Raw genomic sequence first — 22,959 nt, 5'->3', positions numbered from 1 at the left:
GGGTTCTGGCCACCAGTCCAGGGGGCTCTGCATTTTAATTTAATTTTAAACGAAGCCTCTTAAACATTTTAAAAACCTTATTTACTTTACATACAACAATAGTTTAGTTATAATCGATTTTATAGAAAGAGACCTTCTAAAAACGTTCAAATGTATTACTGGCACACACAACTTTAAATTACGGTGAATAAATGAAGACTCGGCACACCACTTCTGAAAGGTTGCAGACCCCTGGTTTAGCACCATCAATGGTGCTAGCCACTCTGCTGCATGACTCTTCTGCTACCTGATTCTGCACTGTAACTGTCTTTCAGGTCCCACTCCACAGCCACCCTGGAGTGCCTTCAGTTTCTTTGGAGAAGAGCTTGCAGCATCCTCGGAATAGCCTTTGGGGTATTGCACTCCTTTCCTGACTAGGGTATCCTTCTGAAGTCTGGAGCCATGCTATGGCTCACTCCAGCTGCTTGTGACTCTATATACAGAGTTCCATGACACTTTTTTGGAAGCCACAAGATCATCTCTAACACAGAGCACTGAGCCAGGCACTATGCCCTTCCTTGGCAGTGATCCCTTATCTAGCACTGACACACCACTGGAATCCTAGGGGAAAATCAAACCTCCCATTGGAGGGTAGTGGCTTTCCTAGTGACAAGGCGCTGCAGAATATTTAGGCCATTGCCCACCCTCTGGAATTCACTTCCTCTGAGTTGAAGGAGATGACTCTCTTCTATCAGTGTTCTACAGTCTCCCTTACAACATCAAGGGATGCAGTTTCATTGGCATCTTCTAAACCTTCTGCTGGCAAACATCCTCAGCAGCACAGAAGTAGGATCCCTCAGAGTATCTGAGTTCAAGCAGCAATTTTGAGTGTACGGTTGAGAGCCGTATACCAATTTGCACCATATCTCCAGTCATCCTGTCTTCATTCCCTCCTTTCTGACCCACTCTCTCCTCCTATAGAACATACAGATGCATGTTTACTTCTGATTTCTGGACATCATCTGCAATGGACACTAATACGCCCAATTCTGCATCAGTCTACATGGCCATCTCCTTTCTACAGCCTTTTCTGTTTATTCTAGCTCAGGCTGGAACCTTTCCTGGATTGCAGTAGGATGGCTTGGACTCTGAGGACTCTCTTCATGACCTACAGGCCTCTCTAGTGTGATGGGTCCTTTTTAAAAAAAAACAAACACAAACAGTCCAAGCCATCCTACTGCAATCCAGGAAAGGTTCCAGCCTGAGCTAGAATAAACAGAAAAGGCTGTAGTTCTCTATCTGAATCACTAGTAAAGGACTAACTCCAATATTAGGCTGGGATCACTGCAGTCCTGGAGTACCATCTGCACCGTAAATTTTGGGGTTTAGGTATGTCTTCCTTAAAAGTCTATCTTTTAAGAACAAATCTAATGAGCTGCTATTCTTACGAGTATGCCTTCTTACCCTATAGTCACCAAGTTCCTCAACAACATGGTAAATGTCTTCCCCTTCCTCCAGCCCCACTATAATTTAAGCTAAATCTTGTCCTAACAAAGCTAATAAACCCTCCTTATGAGCCATCTCATTTAAGCCTTTCTAGAGCATTTGTTGATCAAAACAGACTTCCTCAAAGTGATTACATCTACTGAAAGGGCAAATGAGTTTAATACGTTGATGACCATGCCACCTTTTGTACTGTGGTCTACAAAGAGTGACCAGTGATGTCTCATCCCAACTTCATGCCTAAAGTGGCCTCGGCTTTTCACCTGTCCAGTGCATTTCCCTCTGTTCTTCCTGAGACCTTTCACGTTCTGGGGAAACATGTCTCCATACTGTAGATGTGAAAAGAGTACTCCGTTCATATCTGGAAAAGACCAAGCCCTTTAGAAATTAAAGCAGGCAGTTTGGTAATATGTTTCCACAGGTATCTGTCTCTATGATACAGACACTTTTTCTTACCGGATACGATGTTACATCTTCGCTAGGAAACCGGTACCTCCTGGTTTAAATAGCCACAGCAACACCATCAGTGGTATACATTAGACTTGTTCCTCTGGTGGAGATATGTGAAGAAGTAGTCTAGAATTCAGTGCACACTTTCATCAGACACTACCCTTTGACTTTATCATGCTCTAACATCCAGTTAGTCCAGAAGTATCTCTTGACCAAGAGTTACTGGTGAGTAATCTCTTCAAGGGACTAACGTGTTTTATTCTCCATGATGTTTGAAACTCCCTTGCACTTTCTTGTCCTGCCGCCTAGTCTCATTATGGTTTTTAAAGCAACTACAGTTTGCTGTACTCTTTAAAACTTGTCTTCAACTTTATAGGAAACTGCTTTGCAGCACCAGTGCAAAGGGTGTTAGTTAATGTATTTTGTTTTGCTCTTTAGGTGAATTGGTAAAATAAAGTTTTCATGAATCCTTTCTTCAAGTCATTAGTAGGATCTGATTGTTAATGACTTCAGACTTTCATAGCAACAGGGGATTTGGCAGGCTGGATCAAACACTGTCCCCTCTAGTCCAGTGTCCTACATGTGGCAATGACTAATGTGATTTTATTTTTTATTTTGTTAAGTCTCCCACTCCCTGTGCAACAATTGTGCATAGTGCACTAAGCCTGTTGTGTAGTTCTCTTGTGGGGGGCTTCTGGAACATTTGTGCTTTATGGTACATGTTGATCATTATAAAAAGAATGAGTACTTGTGGCACCTTAGGGACTAACAAATTTGAGCATAAGCTTTTGTGGGCTAAAATCCACTTCGTCGGATGCACGAAAGCTTATGCTCAAATTTGTTAGTCTCTAAGGTGCCATAAGTACTCCTTGTTCTTTTTGTTGATACAGACTAACACGGCTTCCACTCTGAAACCTGTTGATCATTATAATAATCAGGAAAGACATGTAATTATCCCTAGCCACATATTTAGTTAATAATGATATCTTACACTGCAGCCATGTGAAATTCAGTAACTGTGGATGGAACTTAATCTTCTTGTTTCAAAAGTACAGTCTTATCACTAAAAGAGAAGCTCCTTTAGTAGTTGGCAGCGAAGAGCCTGTGAGACAGTTGTGCAATTTTTCCTAGTACACCTCTACCCCGCTGTAATGCGGTTGTAGAGAGCCAAAAATCCCTACTGCATTGTAGCTGAAGCCCCGTTATATCAGGATAGGAGTGGCAGGGCTCCGGCGGTGATTTAAAGAGCTCTGGTCTCCAGCTGCTGTGGGGAGCCCCATGCTGTTTAAATCTCCAGCAAGCCCCGCTGCTGCAACCTCGAGGTAGCTGCGGCAGGGCTCCAGCTGTGATTTTAAGGGCCCTGAGCTCTTCGCAGCAGCCAGAGCCCCACTGATACCACACTATATGCAAGCCCGTGTTATATCAGGTCATGTTATAGCGGGGTAGAGGTGTGTAGTGAAGAGTGCTTGCATACACTAGAAAGGCCACTGTTGTTGATGACGTTACAATCTACGATATTATCAGACCTCTCTTAAATTCACTATAGTATTTGACTCAGACCTCTTGCAGAAATTAATTCTACAGATTAACACAAATTTAGGACCTATTGCATGCTGTATGTAGCTAATTTCCAACGTCCCCTCGTTATCTGACACAGCAAAACAATTTTGACTCTCCCCTGCATAATCCTGATTATTCAGATTCTCTCCAGCAAATCCATTCTAATTTCGAGTAGTTTGCTAAAGGTATTGCAGTTTGCACCAGTGAGAGTGCTGCTTTAAAGTATGTGTTTTTCCCATGCACTTGATCTTATTACATGCAAATTATTTCCTCAGTATTAATACTAATGGCAGAATAGGGAAATGTAACAATACAGTATTCAGCATTCATATTGTCTGGATTAATCTTTCTGAATAAATGAAATTATGCATGTGGCCCTCATATTTTATATAGCCAAAAGAAGTGGCATATCAAACATAGGGTGTCCAGTTTAGAATAGCTTTTTTTTTTTTAAATAGCAAAAAAACGAAGTTTGTTGAGCGCACTTAATGTTGGCACTTTTGTGAGCATAAACATAGTGACTTCATTTTGTTTTTTCAGATGAAAATTGGGATGATCAGCTGCTTGGATTTGAACCTTGCAATGAAAACCTTGTAACAGGTTGCAACATAATCAATGGGAAATGTGAATGTGACACCATTCGCACCTGTAGTAATCCATTTGAGTTTCCAAGCCAGGATACTTGCCTGTCAGCTTTAAAAAGGATTGAAGGTAAGCACCTGATTTTAGTAATTTTCAACGTGTAATTCCTTATTGTGCATCTTTCACTAGGGCCTATCACTAGATGATAATACTTGATCCTTAAAACAACTTAAGTGATTTCAGAGACTAATTGCCTTTAATTTCCAAAAAGAACAGGTGTTGAATATTATATTAGCACTGTGGAGTTTAAGGAAGATGTGGTTTATCCAGCTTGACTCTCCAGAACCTCGATTTGAAAATCGATGAGATTGATATTGTCTGTCTGTCTTTGTGCTAAGTGTCTGTTTTAAAAAGTGCATTTCACTGTTGACAAGGATAAAACTAACACAACTTGTTTAGATGTCCTCTTTTGACCTTTGTGCAGATTCACATTCTTATAGTTGTGGAAAAGCAAGTTGTTCAAAATTACAAGGGACTTTACATGTCATAAATAAATAAAGAGCAAAAGGTCTTAAGGTGTTCTTGGTTGCCTTGATCAACAATGTTTTGGCATGATGGAATTGCTACTCCTTTTTCAGAAGTATATAATCTAGTATTAAAGTAATTCTTCTACTTCTCAGTTACTTGTTCTAAAGTGAGCTAGAATGAAGGAAAGACAACACTTTTGTGTATACTTATCCTCAAACTCACATTTGGTGTCATAGCACTTAGGACATTGATATATTACGTGCTACTTAACAAAGCAGACCTAAATTCAGCCAGAGAGTCAGTTCAGGGATATTGTGTTGGAGTCAAACCTGCGTGAAGTATTTTTTAAAAGTTCTCTGAGCTGGGATGGAAAATGTGGTGGTTCTTGACAGCTGTCTGTGCAATTTTACTTTGTCATAAATTCTTAGGATACGTTGGAAAATAAATGTTATGAGGAGATTATTTGAAATATGTGAATGAGTGAATTGGCCTCAATTAAAAGTCCACAGCTGTAGCTTCATATGGTGACTCAGTGCAGTGTTAAATGTTCTAAAAGAATACTAGTCATGTTGATCTGAGTTATGAGGGTAGTTTAAATAAGTAAACTAACAAGTTGTCAGGAAAACAATGTTTTGAGACTAGCCTAAGTGTGTGTGAATCTTAATTAAGCAATGGAAAACGACAGTAATTTTAAAACCTGCTAAAGTTCTCAAACAATAAACTAGAAGAATATGGAATAATAAAGTGAGAGTGAATATTCCTCTGTGCTGGGTCTGATCTGTTAGAAGCTCACCCACAGTAGGGGGTTGTACTGCTGGTTTATTGGATATCCTACCCCTAATTGGAAAAGTTTAAAATTGGTAAAAAAAAAAAAAAAAAAAAATCTGTGTTTAGATCTGGTCTAGAAATGTAGTAGTACCAAGGGATGTGTCTGAAGTACCAAAGGCAACAAAGAAACTATCACTTCAAGTTTGTATCTTGTTTTAAAATTTTGTCTGCAGTCTTTTTCACAGTTCATTACTTGGAGTGGTAGAGATGTTGTCTAATGCTGTGAGAGAGAAGCACTGAATTCTGATCCTGACTCTGACAAAGACAGCATCTGTGGTCTTAGAAACAGAGTGAGAAGCTGTAACTTGCCTGTCTCAGAAAATGAGTTTATAATATTGATCTGGCTACTCAACAAGAGTGTTCTGAGGATTAATGTTTGTAAAGTACTTGGATAAAAGTCAAGTACCATTACAGATATCTAATTTATAATACTGTAGGTTAGTAATGTTTAGACTCTTTGTATCTCTGGGAGATAATATACGTGCTGTGTATAGCTTAACAAGCTTCAAATGATGTCTGCTGTCCTGAGTAATTTATTTCTAAGTGATTTAGCCTGTACTCTGTCTACTTTGTACTGCTTGTGAAGCCCTTCAATTATGAAACTATAGAAAAATTCTTTGAAGCCACATTAAATTCTGTTCACCGTTAAAGTACAAGTTTTTGTCTTTCACTGGTTTTTGCTCTATTTTTTTTGTTTTTGAATAGCCAATATTTGGAGAAAATAAAAATGTTCAGGACTGTGTCTCTCTCTCTCTCTCTTTCTCACAACACTGAAAGCCTAGTTAACATGTAAGCCATTGTCACTTCATGACAAAACTCTAATACAATTTTCTTTTGTAAGAGGTTCCAGCTAGACTCCTAACAGGTGTTCATTGCTGATAGCAAACTACTCAAAGCATCATACAGAACGTGACTTACAGCGTCTGTCTTTCCATAGATTAAACCTATTTTTCTGAATTAGTAGCAAAAGGAGAGGGAGAGAAAAGCATAGTCACAACAGATTTTCTTGAATATGACAAAGGATAATTAAATTACAGCATAAAGCATCAACCCTGTGGATATATTTTTAGCAGAACTGTTTCCCCATTTATAAGCAGAGAAACATTTAAAAAAACAACAAAATATAAAGGACATGCACAAAAAACCCCATGTGTATTACTACCCATTATAACAGTGAAACAAAGGCCATGTTATGTATGCTGCCAAATACACTTATGATTGAAATAAAAATGTGCTTTACCTTTTAAGTACTTATTCTCAGAAATACACAGGGGGAAGTTATACTGGTATGACTGCATCCATGCTAGGGAGTTGTACTTGTTAAATTGTACTGGTTGCTAAAGCAGTACAAAAACTCTGGAGACAAGCCCTTGGTGATTCACTGTTATCTGAGAATCGGGGAAGGACAAAACAGTTTGGCCAAACCAAGAATCTGCCCAAGACTTTGCTTAAATTGCTCCCACCTAGGCTAAAACATGGCTTCAAACATGCTAGCTTGTAACTTTACTAGAATTTTTCAATTGCATTTAACCTGAAGAATTGAGCTGAAATAAAAATGAGAAAATGCACTCTGTTTGCGAGGACATGGCCTGAGGTTTTTTTTTTTTAAATTTTGGTTTTACTCTGAAAATTGATTGTGAACAGGACTCTTACTTGACAGATGTATTCAGTGTCAAGTCTGTCTACTACAGTTGATAAAAGCACTTAAACAGCATAATCAAGGCTCCCTATTAATGTTTCTGATAAACTTAACAGACTGAGCTTTCTAATGCCGTGTCGACGCTATAAGATTGTCAACTTAACTTATGTTGGCATACAGCCACCGCAGTTGTTAAATTGCTTGTATGCGCGTGCACACTTGGTACCTCGTGTTGGTGGTGCACCTCGTCACCATGAGCATTTGTATTGGTTGTATTGTGTGTGGGAGGGATTGTGGGATGGCTTGTGAAAGCCAGTAACAGTAGACATAAGCGGTGTAGACACTGCATTGACCTAATTACATCAACTGTGATTCTGCACTGCTCTGGGAGGTGGTGTTACTAAATCAGTGTAGAGAGGCGCTTATGTACGCAGGAGGCAAATTTAAGTGAAGAGATTGCCACAGCTAGGTTCGATGCAGGGCAGCTTATGTCAACCTAACCGTGTCATATAGAGCAGGTGTAACTCTGTCACACTGAAAGGCATTTTTCCCATTCCTTGTAGCAGTTCTCTGCATACTGTCCAGTTTTTTAATGTGCATTTTCAAATGTGAATGCCAGAACTGGACACATTATTCTAGTGTCAATAGTGATTATATATACAAAGGCTAAACCACCTTCCTACTTTCCCATGTATATTCCCAAGGATGACACTAGCCTGGTTTGCCACAGCATCATGCTGGGAGTGCATGTTCAGTTACATGTTCACTATGACTCCAAAATCCTTTTCAGAGTAATTACTGTACAGGATACTGTCCCACATTATGTAGATATGGCCTATATTCTTCGTTTTTTAGATGACTTTGCATTTGGCTATATTAAAACTTTTTCTGTATTTTAATGGGTCCAGCTTATCACAATACCCAAATCACTCTGTATGACTTTCCTGTTCTCCTTATTTTCTACTCCACTGATCTTTGTATCATCCACAGATTTTTTTAGCAATTATTTTTATATTAACTTCCAGGTCTTTGATAAAAAATATTGGCTCAGTCCTAGTACTTGTCCCTGCAGTACCCCCACTAAAACATCCCCATTTCATGATTCCTCATTGAGAAATAGTTTTTTGAGATCTGTCTACCATTTCTTAATCCATTGGCCTATTGATCTATGGTATATTGATATTGTATAGTACTGATTTTTTTTTAAAAATCCTGATGTGGGATACTATGTCAAATGCATTAAAATCTAAGTATATTACACCTGTGCAGTTACCTTTATCAGCCACACTTGTAATATCACAAGACCTAGTTTCCATAAACCCATGTTGACTGGCATTAATTGCATTTCCATTATACATGAAAGGCATCCACACCCCAGAAACCACAGAGCTCCAAAAGAAAAAGAGAAAAAGACCCTCTCTAATAAGAACCCCCCACACTCACTTTTATTTATATATCTAAAAAAATCTTCATCTTTTCAGATATCAGGGTGAGGAACATTACATACCAGTCATTTTCACCTTTTATTATGGGGAGGCAGGGGATTGAAAACCAGCATTACCCTCACGGTTTGTTTCACATGGTAGAAGTATGGGCAACAGCCTTGCAGGGGGCTTATAGTGGAGAGGGAAAGTGCACGCTGCCATTCTTGTTGCTCATTCATATAAGGATGCTGCAGTGCCTCTTTTGCTGAAAGCCATTTCTCAGTGTTAAATATTAAGAGCCTCTTCAGGAGACAGCCGTGGGTGGGAGTAGGTAAAGGAGGGCAAAATCTTCTTAAATGTCACTTATCACTTGAAAGTCAAGAAACAAAACTGTAACCCCCAGTGCCCATTTTCACTCCCAAGGAGTGGGTCAGGAATGCTGTGATGCACAAATAACTACGTTTTCTTGAGTTTCTAACTTCAGCTGGTTAATGACATGGGAACACCTTTCTGTGTAACTAACAATTAGGAAACTAAGTAAATAAGTCCAAAGTAATTTAAGATTATAAAAATAAATAAATTGCTTGCAACATACAAGCAGCTATTCAATATTTTGTTTTATCCTCACTGTTCAATTTGTAACTCCAGGCCTTGTTTACTGCACACCATTCAAACTCTGCTCTGAAGACAGAATTGTTAATTTTTTCTCCTGGACTTTCCTATGGCACTTATCGCTGCAGTATCTTAGTTGTTTCACAGATATTTAATGAATTTATTTTCACAATACCCCTATGAGATAAGAGTATAGGTATGACATGTATGTATATGGTCATGTAGACATAGAGTGGAAACAAATTAGTTATATTTTCAATAAATCTATTTGATTTAATAAGTAGCTTTGAAACAGCTTCACTGTGAGCCTTGACTGGGTGTAAGATTATTTCACTGTATCCCAGATGTGACAGTTCGGCAAATTTTTATTTGAGGTCTTCTGTCTTGAAGTTTAAATATGGGCAAGGAAATACTTTAAGTCAAGACAATGGGTCTTAAGTTATAACCAGGAAGACAACAGGCCCCAATAACCAAGAGGTCATTGATGATAGTTTTTGCTGTTGATCTCAACCCCTTGTATTTAAGTAATCTTGGTAGTCATCACTTCTTGCTATTCCATTAGTGTTCCTTATTTGGGAGAAACATAGACTAATGGATGTGACTAACATACAGTGCCCTAAAAGGAGAATCCCATAAGTGGATCAAGAGTCAGAATGGTCCAATCCTAATTAGGCAATGCCATGCATTTGGGGTGAGACCTGTGATTTCCCCTGATTTTGATCAAAAGGTCATCAGAGAGGTTGCGCGGCATGAATCCACTCTGAGTTTCACCCATAAAAGACCAGGTAAATGAGGAAGAAATGTGTTTCTCTCGAGATCACTTCAGATGACAACTCAGCATCTCTACTTACCTCAGAAGGGCTTGTATACACTTACAGTGGCACAGCTGTCACACTTGAGTGAAGGTGCTATCTATGTCAGTGGGAGAACTGCTCCCACTGATATAGGTATTCCACTTCCCTGAGAGACAATAACTATGTTGACAGGAGAAGCCCTTCCATTGGCATAGCACTGTCTATGCCAGGAGTTAAATTGGTAGAATTGCATCACTTGGTGTTTTTCCATTGCCCCCCCCCCCCCCCAAGCAATTTAGTTATACTGACATGAGCTAGTAGTATAGACTAAGGCAAAGACATCATAGATAAGTCAGCTGACCTGAGAGTGCTCCCCCACTAGTGCAGTGGTACTTGCGACAGGAAATGTTGCCTGGTTCCCCAGAATGCAGTTCCTGACTGACTCTGAAGCTCCACAAGGCAAGCAAGCTAAAGAGCAGATACTTTTTCTAAATAAGTTTTCCTTTGGCCACGTCTACATTGCAGTTAGACACCCACAGCTGGCTTGCGCCTGCTGACTTGGACTTTGAGGCTGTTTCATTGCAGTGCAGGCTTCCGGGCTCAGACTGGAGCCTGGGCTCTAGGACCCTGCAAGGGGGGAATGACCCAGAACTCAAGCTTCTGCCTGAGCCCAGAGGTCTGTGCTGCCATGAAACAGCTCTGTAGCCTGAGCCTGGTGAGCCTGAGTCAGCTGGTACAGGTCAGCTGCAAGTTTTTAATTGCAGTGTAGACGTACTCTTTGTCTATTTAACAGGACTGTGCAAGGATAGTTGCCACAAGAGACCTGTCTCAGCTGTGTGTATGTATGGCTGGCCATTAACAGTAATAACATGAGTGTTTAAGTTTTTTACTTATGGGTAAGTATTAACTAACCTAGGTTTAAATCAAATCTTAAAATTGATCTGAGCCACCTGGGTTACCTACAGATTTAAAACTGAACCCGTTTTTTCCACAAGGGAAAATATAAGATACTAAATCAACCACATGAGAATAGAAAGATTACATAAATCATGTAATCATTATGTTAATTTTATGATTTGATTTATTGGTTGTGTTCATGCAATAACTTCACCAATTGTTGGTCTTAAGCTCTTCTCTTTGTAGTTACTCAGTTAAGTTCTATTGTTAACTTCTTGATTTAACTCAATTTACAAAGTAATTTCATTATTATCCTTTTGTTTAATGCTTCGGGGAAATAAAAGAAACTATATAACTTTGTAGTTAGTGCTCTTGAACAAAAATTGCAGTAATATACCGAAATTATTTTTTTCTGATCAACTGGTGATGAGCTAAAAACAACCTTAAGTTAAAGGGACTTCAATTATTCTTAGAGCATTGGTCTCAGGTCCTAAAAAAACCCATATTATTACAAGTAGTATTAGCCTCATTTTCAGATGGGTAGCTGAGGCACAGGGAGATTAAGGTCAAAGTATCCACTAATTTTAGGTGCCCAATGTGAGGCACCTAGAACCTGATTTTTGAGAATACTTTGTATAGTATAGTATGGAATACGTTCAAAGCACAGTTCCTGTTGACTTCAGTTGTTTCTGAGGGTTCTCAGTGCTTCTGCATGTCAGACCCCAAGATACCAAGTTTGCCTCAATTTCTGAAAGCCCCTCTCAATTAGTGACTACCTATAAAAGGGTTGGTTTAAGTGATTTGCCCAGCATCACATAAGAACTCTGTGGCAGAGGCAGGGGTAGAAATCCAACTCTTTTTATGCCTTAACCTTAAGTTTTTCTTTTCCTGTGATGCCCTGACTCATTCATTATGCTTCTAAGTTCTGTAACCAATGAAGCAGGGATCCTACAAATAGGTCTTCTTTTATAACGCAATCCTGATTCATCCCCAAAGCAGGTCCATCTGATGTACTGAATGAGGCAGAGTTCCTGTGGGGGAAAATTAGTTTTTGATCATCATAATGCATGCACAGGCAATCTTGATTCTGGCATTCTAACTTTTGATTGCTTGACTTTACCACCTTAATGTTCTTTTAATATAGGTGAGTATGTGTGTAATTGCCTAGGTTTTTAAAAAGCAAACTGAAAAAAAAATACCATCATGTGGTATTAATACGCAGGTAGGTTAGTTAATCAGCAAGGTTGGAATGTTTAGATCCTCTACCACCTGGGCTAATGGGGTAACTCATAGCAGTAGTAGATTATCATTCTCTGTGAACCAACATGAAAGTGGGATGAGACACTATCTACCAGTGGGTTTCTCAGAGGAATGGTGAGACCTAGATCTTGGGTCCTTTCCAGGCTGTGGGTGCAAGTATGCTTTAATGAGCATAGACTCTTTTTTTTGCCCATTTTCCTGCAAGGTTGACCCTTTTTGCCCTATCTCTCTACTAGTTCTGTCTCTTCTCCACCCCTGACTTGTCACAATCTCAATTTCTTGGTCTTCTCATCCTATGCCTAGTCTTCCCTCCAGGCTTGCTGTACAAGTTCCAGTCTGCCCCTCCCCACATCCTGTTTTCCTGCCCAGCCAGTCCTTCCCAGCTTCTCATCTGGTCTCTCTCTTCCCACGTACCCTACTGGCTCCCAGACTCGATCTCCCTTCTTGGGCTCTTCATCCAGTCTCAATTTCCTGCCCTTCCCGCTTCTTTCCCTCACTCTTTGTCCCAATTTCTTGCCATGCTGGTCCCAGAATTCTCCCTGGAGCCCCAACTCCTTGTCAGGTGAGTTTCCCCTTCCCCTCACTGGTTCCTAGTGCCAGTCTTTATTCAGCCAGTCACTCTGTCTACCATAGTTCCTCATCCAATCTGTTTCCCTTCTACTCCCACCGCCAGCTGGCTCCTAGTCCAAGGTTCTTTGCACAACCTCCCCTCTCCTCTGACCCCCTCTCACCTGCTCAATCTTTCACCAGACTTTGTCACATTCTATGCCTTTTCTACCACCCTGACATGCTTTTGTCTCCTCTGCACTCAAAGCTGCTTGCTTCCTCTTCTTCTGAGTGCCAGCAGGGGCAGGAGCATTGAAAACACAGGGGAGACAGGCTCCCTAGCCTCTGTTTCAGTGTCTTGTACCACTGCAGACTGAAGCATGCCTTTATCTGTAGACTTGGGCTTAAGCATGCTCATTTTGCTTTGTGGGGAAGAGACATCCTGAGTCCAGTCACAGGGAAGATTCGTGAGAACTTTCAGATTAATTCAGCCAGAGGTTGATACCCAACATAGAAAAATTCTGTCTGAATGGTTGGTTGTGCAAAGTTTTGCATAGCTGAAAACAAGGTCTATCATGGGAAGTGTCTGGCAATCAGCCCAACCTTGGAATGTTCACATTAGCGATGGTTAAACATTTAATGGTCGTAAACCTTCATGTTTCAGGGCATGAGACAATGGCTAAATTTGAGGCTAGGAAAAAAACGTATGAGCAAGTTATTATGTAAATATATATTATAGGGGTTTCTTGAACCACCTTCTGAAGGAAGGAAGCCTCAGATACTGGGTCATGGTAATCAGGATACCAGACTTGATGGATCACTGGTCTGATTTGGTGTGGGAATTCCCATGTTCTTGAGCTCAGGGCAGTAAGTATGGCTATTTTCAGCTTCTGAAGGACCTATTGATAGCAGTTTGATCCAATAACTGGGAAGCTGTGACAGACTTGGACCATGGGTGGGGGTTTCCAGAGGCTGAATCTGAGAAGAGTCATGCTCACAGGCTTGACTGGAAAGAATCAGATGGCTCTCAAACTTCTTTATAGAAGAAAAGAGGAAGTTCTTAGCAGATGGGCTAAGCTAAGGTGTAGTGTTTCCTAGAAGATAGCCTCCCTCTCCTATTTTCCTAAACATTCAGGTAGGGCCTAACCCTCAGAGATGCAGAGACCCTACATGTTTCACTGACTTCAAATGATATGGGTGCTCAGTACCGCGAAAAATCTGATTCTGAGGTTATAGGTGTGGAATTCCTCAAGTCTCGTTCTCATCATCTGTGAAAACCCATTGTAGTGTTGTCCAGCTAAAGGACTCACTAAAAATTTTGGAGGGATTTTCTGAGAGTTGCTGAGGGAGAGGGATATTCTAAGTTTATCCGTCGGTAGGCTGGTGCATTCCAAAGGAAAAAATTAATCCTCAAATATTTCGATTAGACTGCAACTCTCTGTCAAGCATTAATAGGCCCTGATCTGGGCTTGGTACTGCTGTAACACACATGTACAGGCTGAGTATTAGGAAGCAATGGTTTAGTAATCTACAGAGAGCAATGAGTATGCCACCAGCTGCAAAGAAATCTTTCCAAAACCCTTAACTCAAATGCTCCTAAACACCATTTCCATCAAGCTTGTAATAAAACACACAAAGTGACATGATACAGAAAATATTGTTTAAATGTGAAAATTAAAACAATTTCTTTTTGGAGATCTGGGGGCAAATGTTTGTTGGTCAAGTAAATGCATGCCATCTCTGCAGCAGATATTATGTTCTGATGGAAAATTTGGTCAAACTGCACTCTAGAACAAATATAGTTCTTCACACATTTTATGCACTTTAATTTCATATAAGCTCTTTTGTTGAAGAAGAGGGATTCTTGTTGTTGTCTCCCCTTCCCCCCATTTTTATTTTAAAGTTCCAGAGATTTGCTGATTATGAAGATGGTTGAAGTTATTTGAAATATACTTTTTGCATTCCATTATTCTTACACGTAGTTGAATAACTCTAAAGCTGGTCTAACAGGTATTACAGCATTTGCCTGTATTGAACATTAAATTTGAGAAGGCAGCTTCATTTTAAATATTAGCCTTCAATTGTTTGTAAATTTCAGACTTCTTTTGGGCTGAAACTTCACCTGTGGTCTCAAAGGTTGATACTTCATGGAGAATTAGAAGTAAATATGTTGAATTTTTATTGAAATATATGAGTGTTGGAATAAATCTTCTATTTTCAAAAAATTCATGTATGTTTTTGCTCAAATAACTCAAATGGCTGAACTTTAAAACTTGGCATCTATCTTCAGTTAGGAATGTGATGCTGGCAAAGGGCCAAATTTTGCCCTTGAATGTGCTTATGTTGCCTGTTAACTAAAATGGGAACCAAATATAGGTATTTGAAGGCAGAATTTAGCCCAAAGTGTGGGGGAAATTGTTTTGGTAATTTTAAACCTTTATTGATAATGTTTGTGTGTGCCAGATGTGTACATCTTAAACTGTTCAAAAGCATGCATCACAGTCTGAGGAGAGAACACTCTCTCTGCAGTTTAAATTGCTTCTGCCAGTATTCTCAATTTTTTGTGCCACTGGAACTGGAATTAAATCAATAACAAACACGGTACTTTTAATTAAATCACCTTTGTACAAGAACCCATCTGTGAGCGCAGATGACTGCACAGAATGTTTAACTGCATAATTAAAGTCTATTCTAGCCAATAAGAGTTTTGTAAATAAGTATTTAACTGTGATTTCACAAGAGAAATGCATTCTGCTCAAGGCACCCTCAGTCAGGGATTAGTGGTGTGTTCCTCCTCATCTTCTCTATCTCTAGACAATGCCCTGTGTGTATTGTAGCAAGTTGGCTCTAAATTCCATGGCAAAGTCTGTGACAGTTTGGAAATTCTGCAGCAGCTTTCAGGTAATTAAAAAAACTGAAGCTTTTATTTAATTAATTAAACATGAAAATTGATGATAGTACAGTATTCCGTTTTTGTTCAGTTTGACTTATTTTAATATTGTGCTTACATTCTTAGGTGTTGCAGCTGACTTTTATTGATGGTGCATAACTTCATTGTATAAGTTGTTGGAGAGGGGTGGAAAGGGAAAGCCAGAAGCTCAAGCATCTGGCTAGGGGACATTTGATTCCTTTAGCACTCAGGAAGTCCTGGGGTGTGGGTTGGGATTGTAGGAGAGGCACATTCTGCTAAAATAATTAGCAGTGAAATTAATATTGACATTCAAGCTCTCATGTTTAGATTCAGGGTTAACACCCCATGGAGACAAATGGGTGCTGATCATATTTCGCTTTCAGCTATTTGAAGCTATCATTGGCAGGCATCCATGCCATCTGATGCTTAAGGGCTTCTATTAAGATACTGTGAATAGTTCTGGACTCATCAAACTGAAAACATAGCATTTCTGAGAGCAACCTACCATTACAACTTGCTGCCAGCATTATTCAAACATCTTAATGCCTGTTCGTCGTCTCTTCCTGCCCAGCTACAACTGGATTTCCTACCTGGGTAACTTTGTCTTCCTTTTATATGTAGTGACAAGTTGCAAGTTCTAAAGCAAATGTTGTGAGACATAACGAGTCTTCCCTCAAACTGGAACAAAACTGCACTGAAACTTTACTGGAGGGTGGTTGCCCTGGCAAAGCCTTTTGCAGGAGGCTGCAGAAGCTACTGTTGGGATCAGAAGTTCTCATTATCTGCGCTTTATGGGGGCGGGGATCCCTGGCTGGAGTTCCTAAAGGTTGCTGTTTGGCCTGAGCATTGGGATGGAGGGTATAGGCTTGTGTGCTTGCCCATGGCCTCTTTTCTGGGCAAAGGCAGACAATATAGGTCTTATATTTAAATATGTAGTACAGTAACTCCTCACTTAGTAGTCCCAGTTAACATTGTTTCGTTGCTGATCAGTTAGGGAACATGCTTGTTTAATGCTCCCTTCTAATGTCATTTGGCAGCCGCCTGCTTTGTCTGCTGCTTGCAGGAAGAGCAACCCCTTGCAGCTAGCTGGTGGGGACTTGGAATCAGGGTGGACTGGCAGCCCCCATCAGCTCCCTGCTCCCTTAAGTTCCCTGTGCAGCAGCTGCCTGCAGTTCAGTTGTGTCCCTCCCCCCACTGCTTGCTGTGCTGCGGGGGGAAGGAAAGAAGAGGGGGGGCTAATGTCAAGGTGTCCCTCCTGCTCCTGCATCCCACTTACCCCATTTTCCATAGAGCAGGGCTAAGGATGGAGGAAGCCTGCAGCAGCTGGGGTCTCAGCAAACTGATTTAATTAACAAGGCAGTGTACCTAAGGGGAATGTGCATATCTCCCTCCTTTCCTGCTGCCTTGCGGAGTGAGAGAGTTAACCCTTGAGGGCTCAGCCATTGCTTGTTCATCACTTAGCAGTAAGGGAAATATTCCACCCTCTGACTCCTCCACCTCACCCAAGCTTCACAATCATCACTGTGTACGAGTATTAAATTGTTTAAAACTTGTGTGTGTGTGTGTGTGTGTGTTGTAGAGTTTTTTGTCTGGTGAAGAAAATTTCCCTGGAACCCCCTCATTTACATTAATTCTTATGGGGAAATTGGATTCACTTAACATTGTTTTGCTTAAAGTCACATTTTTCAGCAACATAACTACATTAAGCAAGGAGTTACTGTAGGTGGTGCTGATGGATTATCAGCTTTGTCTTAGGCCTGGTCTACACTGGGGGGATCGATCTAAGATACACAACTTCAGCTATGAGAATAGCGTAGCTGAAGTCAACATATCTGAGATCGAATTAAAATTACTTTGCGTCCTCGCGGTGCTGGATCGACGGCTGTGGCTCCGCCATTGACTTTGCTTCTGCCTCTCGCACTGCTGAAGTTCAGCAGTCGATGAGAGAGCCATCTGGGATCGATTTATCGCATCTGCACTACATGTGATAAATCAATCCCTGATAGATCAATTGCTGCCCGCCAATCCGGTAGGTAGTGTAGACATACCCTTAGATGAGAATTTACCATGTACAAAGTGTCAGCTATCTACTTGTTTAGTATGACAGTGAAATTAGTGTATGTAAAAAAAAAAAAAAAAAAAAAAAGCCACAAATGCACACTTACTGAGGGTATAGAAGATACTGTGAATTGTAATATTGAGAAATAATATGCTCATTTAATTGGACAGTAGTATTAATCTCAATAACTAGGAAGTTAGTTTGGTTATTCAAACTGAAATCTGGAATTCTGGCTTTTGAATGTTAAAACATGCAAGCTTTAATACTGTGTGAATGTAGGTTTGGTTTAATTTTATTTAATACTTTTTAGAGAATGGTATGTTAAAAATTTACACACACATACGTACATAAAATATATTTTAGAATGTTTAATCACTTGAAGCTCTCACTGGGTGGAGAAAGGATTTCTGTTTTGTGGAGTATTTTGGAAATACTGATTTTGTTTAGGTTTGGATTGCCCTGGAGCAGCAGACCCTTGATGCACTGGGGTCCCCAGTTTGCCAGGTGAAGTGGCAGGAAATAAAGCTAGTTTCCAGCATAAAGGTCTCTACAATACATTTTGATAAATTGGCAATTTTAGACACAACTTTTCATCAATTGCTTGGAAAATGTAAACTATTTTTAAATATTATGGAAACTAATATTGTGGACATTTAACTGTAATAAAGGTGTATCCTTTTGTTGAAATATTTTGTAACTTAGTGCTACAGTATTCGTAGTGAATCTGAGCTGCTATCGCTATGGTTCCCAATCTAGTTCTTTATCTTCTCCATTTTTCTATCAGTGGAAAAACATTGATTGCTGTGCTTAATCAGAGCAGTGATCCTTTCTACCAAAAGCTAATAGGTCTTACTATTAATGTAGACCTAAAAATAAGAGCTGTCAAGAACCATCTGGATTGTAGTGAAACCATTTATATTGTCTCATAAAATCCTATACTCAAAATTAATTCAAATTTGGTTGGGTAAAATCTGCGCATGAATTGAAAACAGACTTAAGGCCGTTAGCAAAGGGCAATTGATAAATTGCTGAGTATAGTTGGGGAGACATTTAGTGGGATTTTGCAGGGATCAGTGGAGGGAGTAAACAGTAATTTAATGAAAATAGAGGATGATATTAAAGTGGAGAAGTGTTGTGACTGTTACAAATGCAAATATAGCTATGCACTAGAAACATGAGCAAGAAATAAAATGAGAATCAACTTGAAAAAATGCAAACTAATGTACGTGTGAGTAAGTCAGGCAAGTCAATAGTCAGGTGAAACTTGAATAGCAGTGATGTCAGCATATGCTTGCATGTAATGCAAATAATAATAGATTGAAGGGTGGCTGGCTAGTACAACTTTTAGCTGCACAGACACAGAACCTCAGAAACTGATGTTTCTACTTGATACATTTGGAAGGATGCTGGGTTCTGGTTGCAGGCTCTATGTGGCCTGCAGGTAGAAGTCAGCTGGTTGTCAAAGTTAGAAGATCTACAAGGGCTGCTCCCCTCCTACGTTTTGCTCAGAGACCTGGGGGAAAGGGGAAAAGGTGGAGAGAAGATGCAGGGAGACTAACATAGTGTCATGCCTTGGAATTGACTGTATGCTGGAGGAAATTCCTCAGCCAGGGAGTAGGGAACCAGCTACAAGGCGTGTACCCTTGAGCTTCCTGTCTTCTATATGCCTCTGTGACAGTAATCAGTACAGAATCAGCTGTGGCAAGTTGATTAAGAAATAGTTAGAATGCCTCAAAATACAGATATAAGGCTCACTACTCCCTCTGGTCTCTTCTAAATATGAGGAAGGGGCCAACGGAATACAGATTTCAAAATCTAAGTTGGAGGAGCTGCCCAGTGAATGCCCAGGGCTCTCTTCAAAGTGTTTTCCATATCCTCTGAATTTCACTGTGTGTGTGTGTGTGTGTGTGTGTGACATGCTCTAAGAAGGTAGTAGGTTTCCACTTCTACAATGTATTATTGTAGACAAATATATTATTGATGAGATGTTTTTGACTAGCTTCAAAGTGATTCTTCACTTTTATGCATGTGCTTCAATTTTATGTATGGGAGTAGTTACATTCTCCCTCAGAAGCATTTTGACATGAGGTAGTTGATTGGTTGCCTGCCCTTCCCTTCTTTCCACCTGCTGTCCCTCCATGAAGTCTCTTGACTTTAGGGACTACCCAGGAGCGGCGCCAGGGTTTCTGATGCCCTAGGCGGACGGCCATTTCGCCACCCCCCGTGGGTCTGGTGGACCTACCGCAGTGATGCCGGCGGACGGTCCGCTGCTGGAAGGGCTCTAGTGGAGCTGCCGCAGTGATGCCGGTGGGCGGTCCGCTGGTCTAAAGGCTCCGGTGGACCTGCCGCAGGCATGACTGTGGTAGGTCCGTCGGAGCTTTTAGACTAGCGCACCGTCTGCCGAAATGACTGCGGCAGCTCCACTGGAGCCTTTCCAGCAGCGGACCGTCTGCTGGCATGACTGCGGTAGGTCCACTGGACCCGCGTGCCGCCCCCCCCCACCCGGCAAAATAGTGCCCCCCCAAAATTCTGGTGCCCTAGACCATTGCCTAGGTCACCTAAATGGTAGTGCTGGCCCTGGGACTACCCATGCATATAAAACTAAGCATGTAATTGTTTGCAGGATCAGCAAGTGTGTTTTTAAGGATTGTGTGTATAGGATTGCCTTTAAAACATTACTCTGTTAATATTTTTAACTTAACCCTTACAGCTTTGTTCTTGAGTATTTATTTGCTAGGGCAAGTGCTGGTTAAATTATAGTCTGCGAGGGTTTTTCCCTGGGTTAGTTACTTTGACTCTTCATTATTACTATGATTATCATCATTAATATGATTGCTATTAATAATCAAAATAATTTTGTATTACAATGGTGCCTAGAGGTTCCAACCAAGATCAGGGCCCCACTGCGCAAGTCACTGTACAAGCACAGTAAGAAACAGTTACTGTTCTGAAAAGTTTATAATCTAAATAGACACGACCAACAAATCAGGATAAAACAATTATCCTCATTTTACAGATGAGGAACTAAGTCACAGAGATTAAGTGGTTTTTGCTGAAGATAGCATAGAAGTAGTCTGAGTCCCAAAGCAGGGCTGTAGCAAGACTATCTTTCCCCTCTAAGAGCTCCATCTTGTACTCTTCCACCTACCTATGATTATTCCAAGACCTCTCTACTTTTTTGGGTAGCCTTGGTGCCAATATGGATTTCAGACATACCTCGTCTCAGAGATTCTTTTAAAAGCAGTGCCACTGACCAAATGTTTCCCATCTCCTTATGCACTGTATATTATACTATCCAGAAAATACCTGTAGTCTGACTTTTGTGCTATACTGTCAAATAGCTAGAATCTAGCTACGTTAGATCAGTCTCTGTGTTAAATCATGTTAATTTTAACTTTCAACACAGAAAAACTAAACATAGCATTCCAGGTTAAGAGCTATAAAGATTCTTTGAAAGAGAACAAAATAGTGAACTTTTATAGTCAATGGGTTTATGGCTGGCTTTGCAAACTTGAGTTTTATGCACATGTAAAATAGTTGTCATAGTGACAAACCAATCCACATTAATTTAAGGTGCTGGAATTTAAATGATTTGTAAGATATACATGCCAAAATTTTAGCTTCTAAAATATTAATTACCGGTAATTTGACATGTTAAATGTTAGTTTAAACATGCTTGGCACTGGCACATAACTCTGGAAAGGCAAAGAAAATATTCACCCTAGGTTAAAAAATACTAAAGTTCTTAAAATGTTCTTTTGACCTTTTGGCTAATGGATATAGTCACATTGTAACAAAGGAAATGCCTAACATTCTAGCATCTGGGTTTGAGTCTTCATACTACTTGGCACAGTTACATCAGTAGGTCTCTTCTTTTTTCCCCACAGTAGTCATTGCAGACTTTTTGCAGAAGTGGATAAGGGACAGTAATAATGCCAAAAGGAACATGTCTTTTCTGTCTGCTCAAGGCGGGGGTGTAGTTGAATGGCTTGTTTCATATGGTGTCTTGGACAAAAAAAGGAGAAGAAACAAACCTATTGGAAGTCAGGCTGGAATTCTGTTTCAGTAGTGCACCCAGATTCTACAATTTAAAAATTTCAGTAGAGCTTCCAGATTTATGTTTGGAAAGAATAGCCTACCTTTTAAAGGGGGTTGGGGGGAATGTAAAGCTTTTCAATAGCCTTGTTTTTTCACACATCACAGTGAGTGCTGTATAAGAACAGAGGTAGTAAAGAAAATTACTAAAGAGATTAATGTGGTAGGCATTGCATTTTCTTCAAAGTCAGATTCTCCTATATGTCGAGGTGTAACTGATATCCCCTGTCGGAGGCATACTGGGTGGTATTGATGTGAGAGATTGGTGATATAGCTGTGTCAAATCCATCTTATTTTGTGAATACCATTTCTTTTCAGGAGCTCCCCTTTGTATTGCCTTCTTCATTGTGGGCTAGACTAAAACATCCATTATGTGTGGTGCTAGCAGGTTGGGGCATCTCTCAAAGAGGGCAGAGTTAAGGTTGGGTTGCAGGGCTAACATGTACCTTAACTTTGTATTTCCTGGTTTTGAGGAGTTGAAGTTAAACCCCTCTTTACATTCTAGAAGTTTGAGGCACTACTTGGTAACATTCACTCTGTCTTAATGATGTTTGAGGACATTTAATAAGCAATAAGGAGCCCAGAGTGACCACATCCAGAGAGGCATTTAAGAGTTGGGATACCACATGGAGGTTAGTCATAACCTACTTAATCATCTACATATGATCCACTGGGGAGTCTAGATCCAAAGCCTGGCAGCACAATGATTTAAGCCTTATACATTAAGGCCATGTATGTGCCCACCAAAACAGGATTTGTAGTACAGAAGGGAACTGCTCTAGTCACTATAGCTCCCTGCAAGCCACTACAATCCTGCTTCTAACTCCATTATTGTAGGAGCACTGCAAGAGGAGTTTTTACCATCAGGTAGGAGACTAATCGAGCCCATAAAAGATGCAACTGACAGTGCTGTGTGGCAGGAACTTAGCTCCCAGCCAAGGGGTAGATCTAACTGTAACAAGGAGGAGCAGGCCTGATTCCATACTAGTGGGCACCATGCAAAAAGTAGGTACAGTGTCATCTGTAATTTCAAAAGATCTATAGTTTTATGCTAAGAACTAGGGTAGATTCAGTTTACTCAATATTTATTTGTGGAAGGTATATCCCTGCACTTGGTCTGTTTAAATACAATGTGCAGAAGTGTAACAGTAGCAGCTGGATGTTCAAGAGAATTTGAATAAGGATTTAATACTGTTTTTACATTGCACTAGATTGTTTTCCCATTTCCTGGGTCTCTGAAGTTGTTTGTTACTAGCAGACTTATTTCTCATGCTGAGCATCACAGCCTGGCC

At 40.2% G+C, this 22,959-nt stretch overlaps 1 protein-coding gene across 6 annotated transcripts in view; it reads left to right on the top strand.

Moving 5' to 3' along the window:
• CRIM1 (cysteine rich transmembrane BMP regulator 1) overlaps positions 1-22,959 on the top strand; it is a 321,806-nt gene that overhangs the window by 22,387 nt on the left and 276,460 nt on the right. For all 6 annotated transcript variants that reach the window (XM_050950291.1, XM_050950290.1, XM_050950288.1 and 3 more), the window contains exon 2: positions 4,033-4,203. Coding sequence is in view for 5 of the 6 variants with exons in the window: in XM_050950290.1 (XP_050806247.1) it covers positions 4,033-4,203 (171 nt within the window). In the remaining variant the exon portion in view is untranslated. The remainder of the gene's footprint in view (positions 1-4,032; positions 4,204-22,959) is intronic.

This window comes from Gopherus flavomarginatus, chromosome 4 (assembly GCF_025201925.1).
Source record: "Gopherus flavomarginatus isolate rGopFla2 chromosome 4, rGopFla2.mat.asm, whole genome shotgun sequence".
Classification (NCBI taxonomy): Eukaryota; Metazoa; Chordata; order Testudines; family Testudinidae; genus Gopherus; species Gopherus flavomarginatus.
Note: the sequence above shows the minus strand (reverse complement) of the source record. Positions and strands in the feature narration are given on the sequence as shown.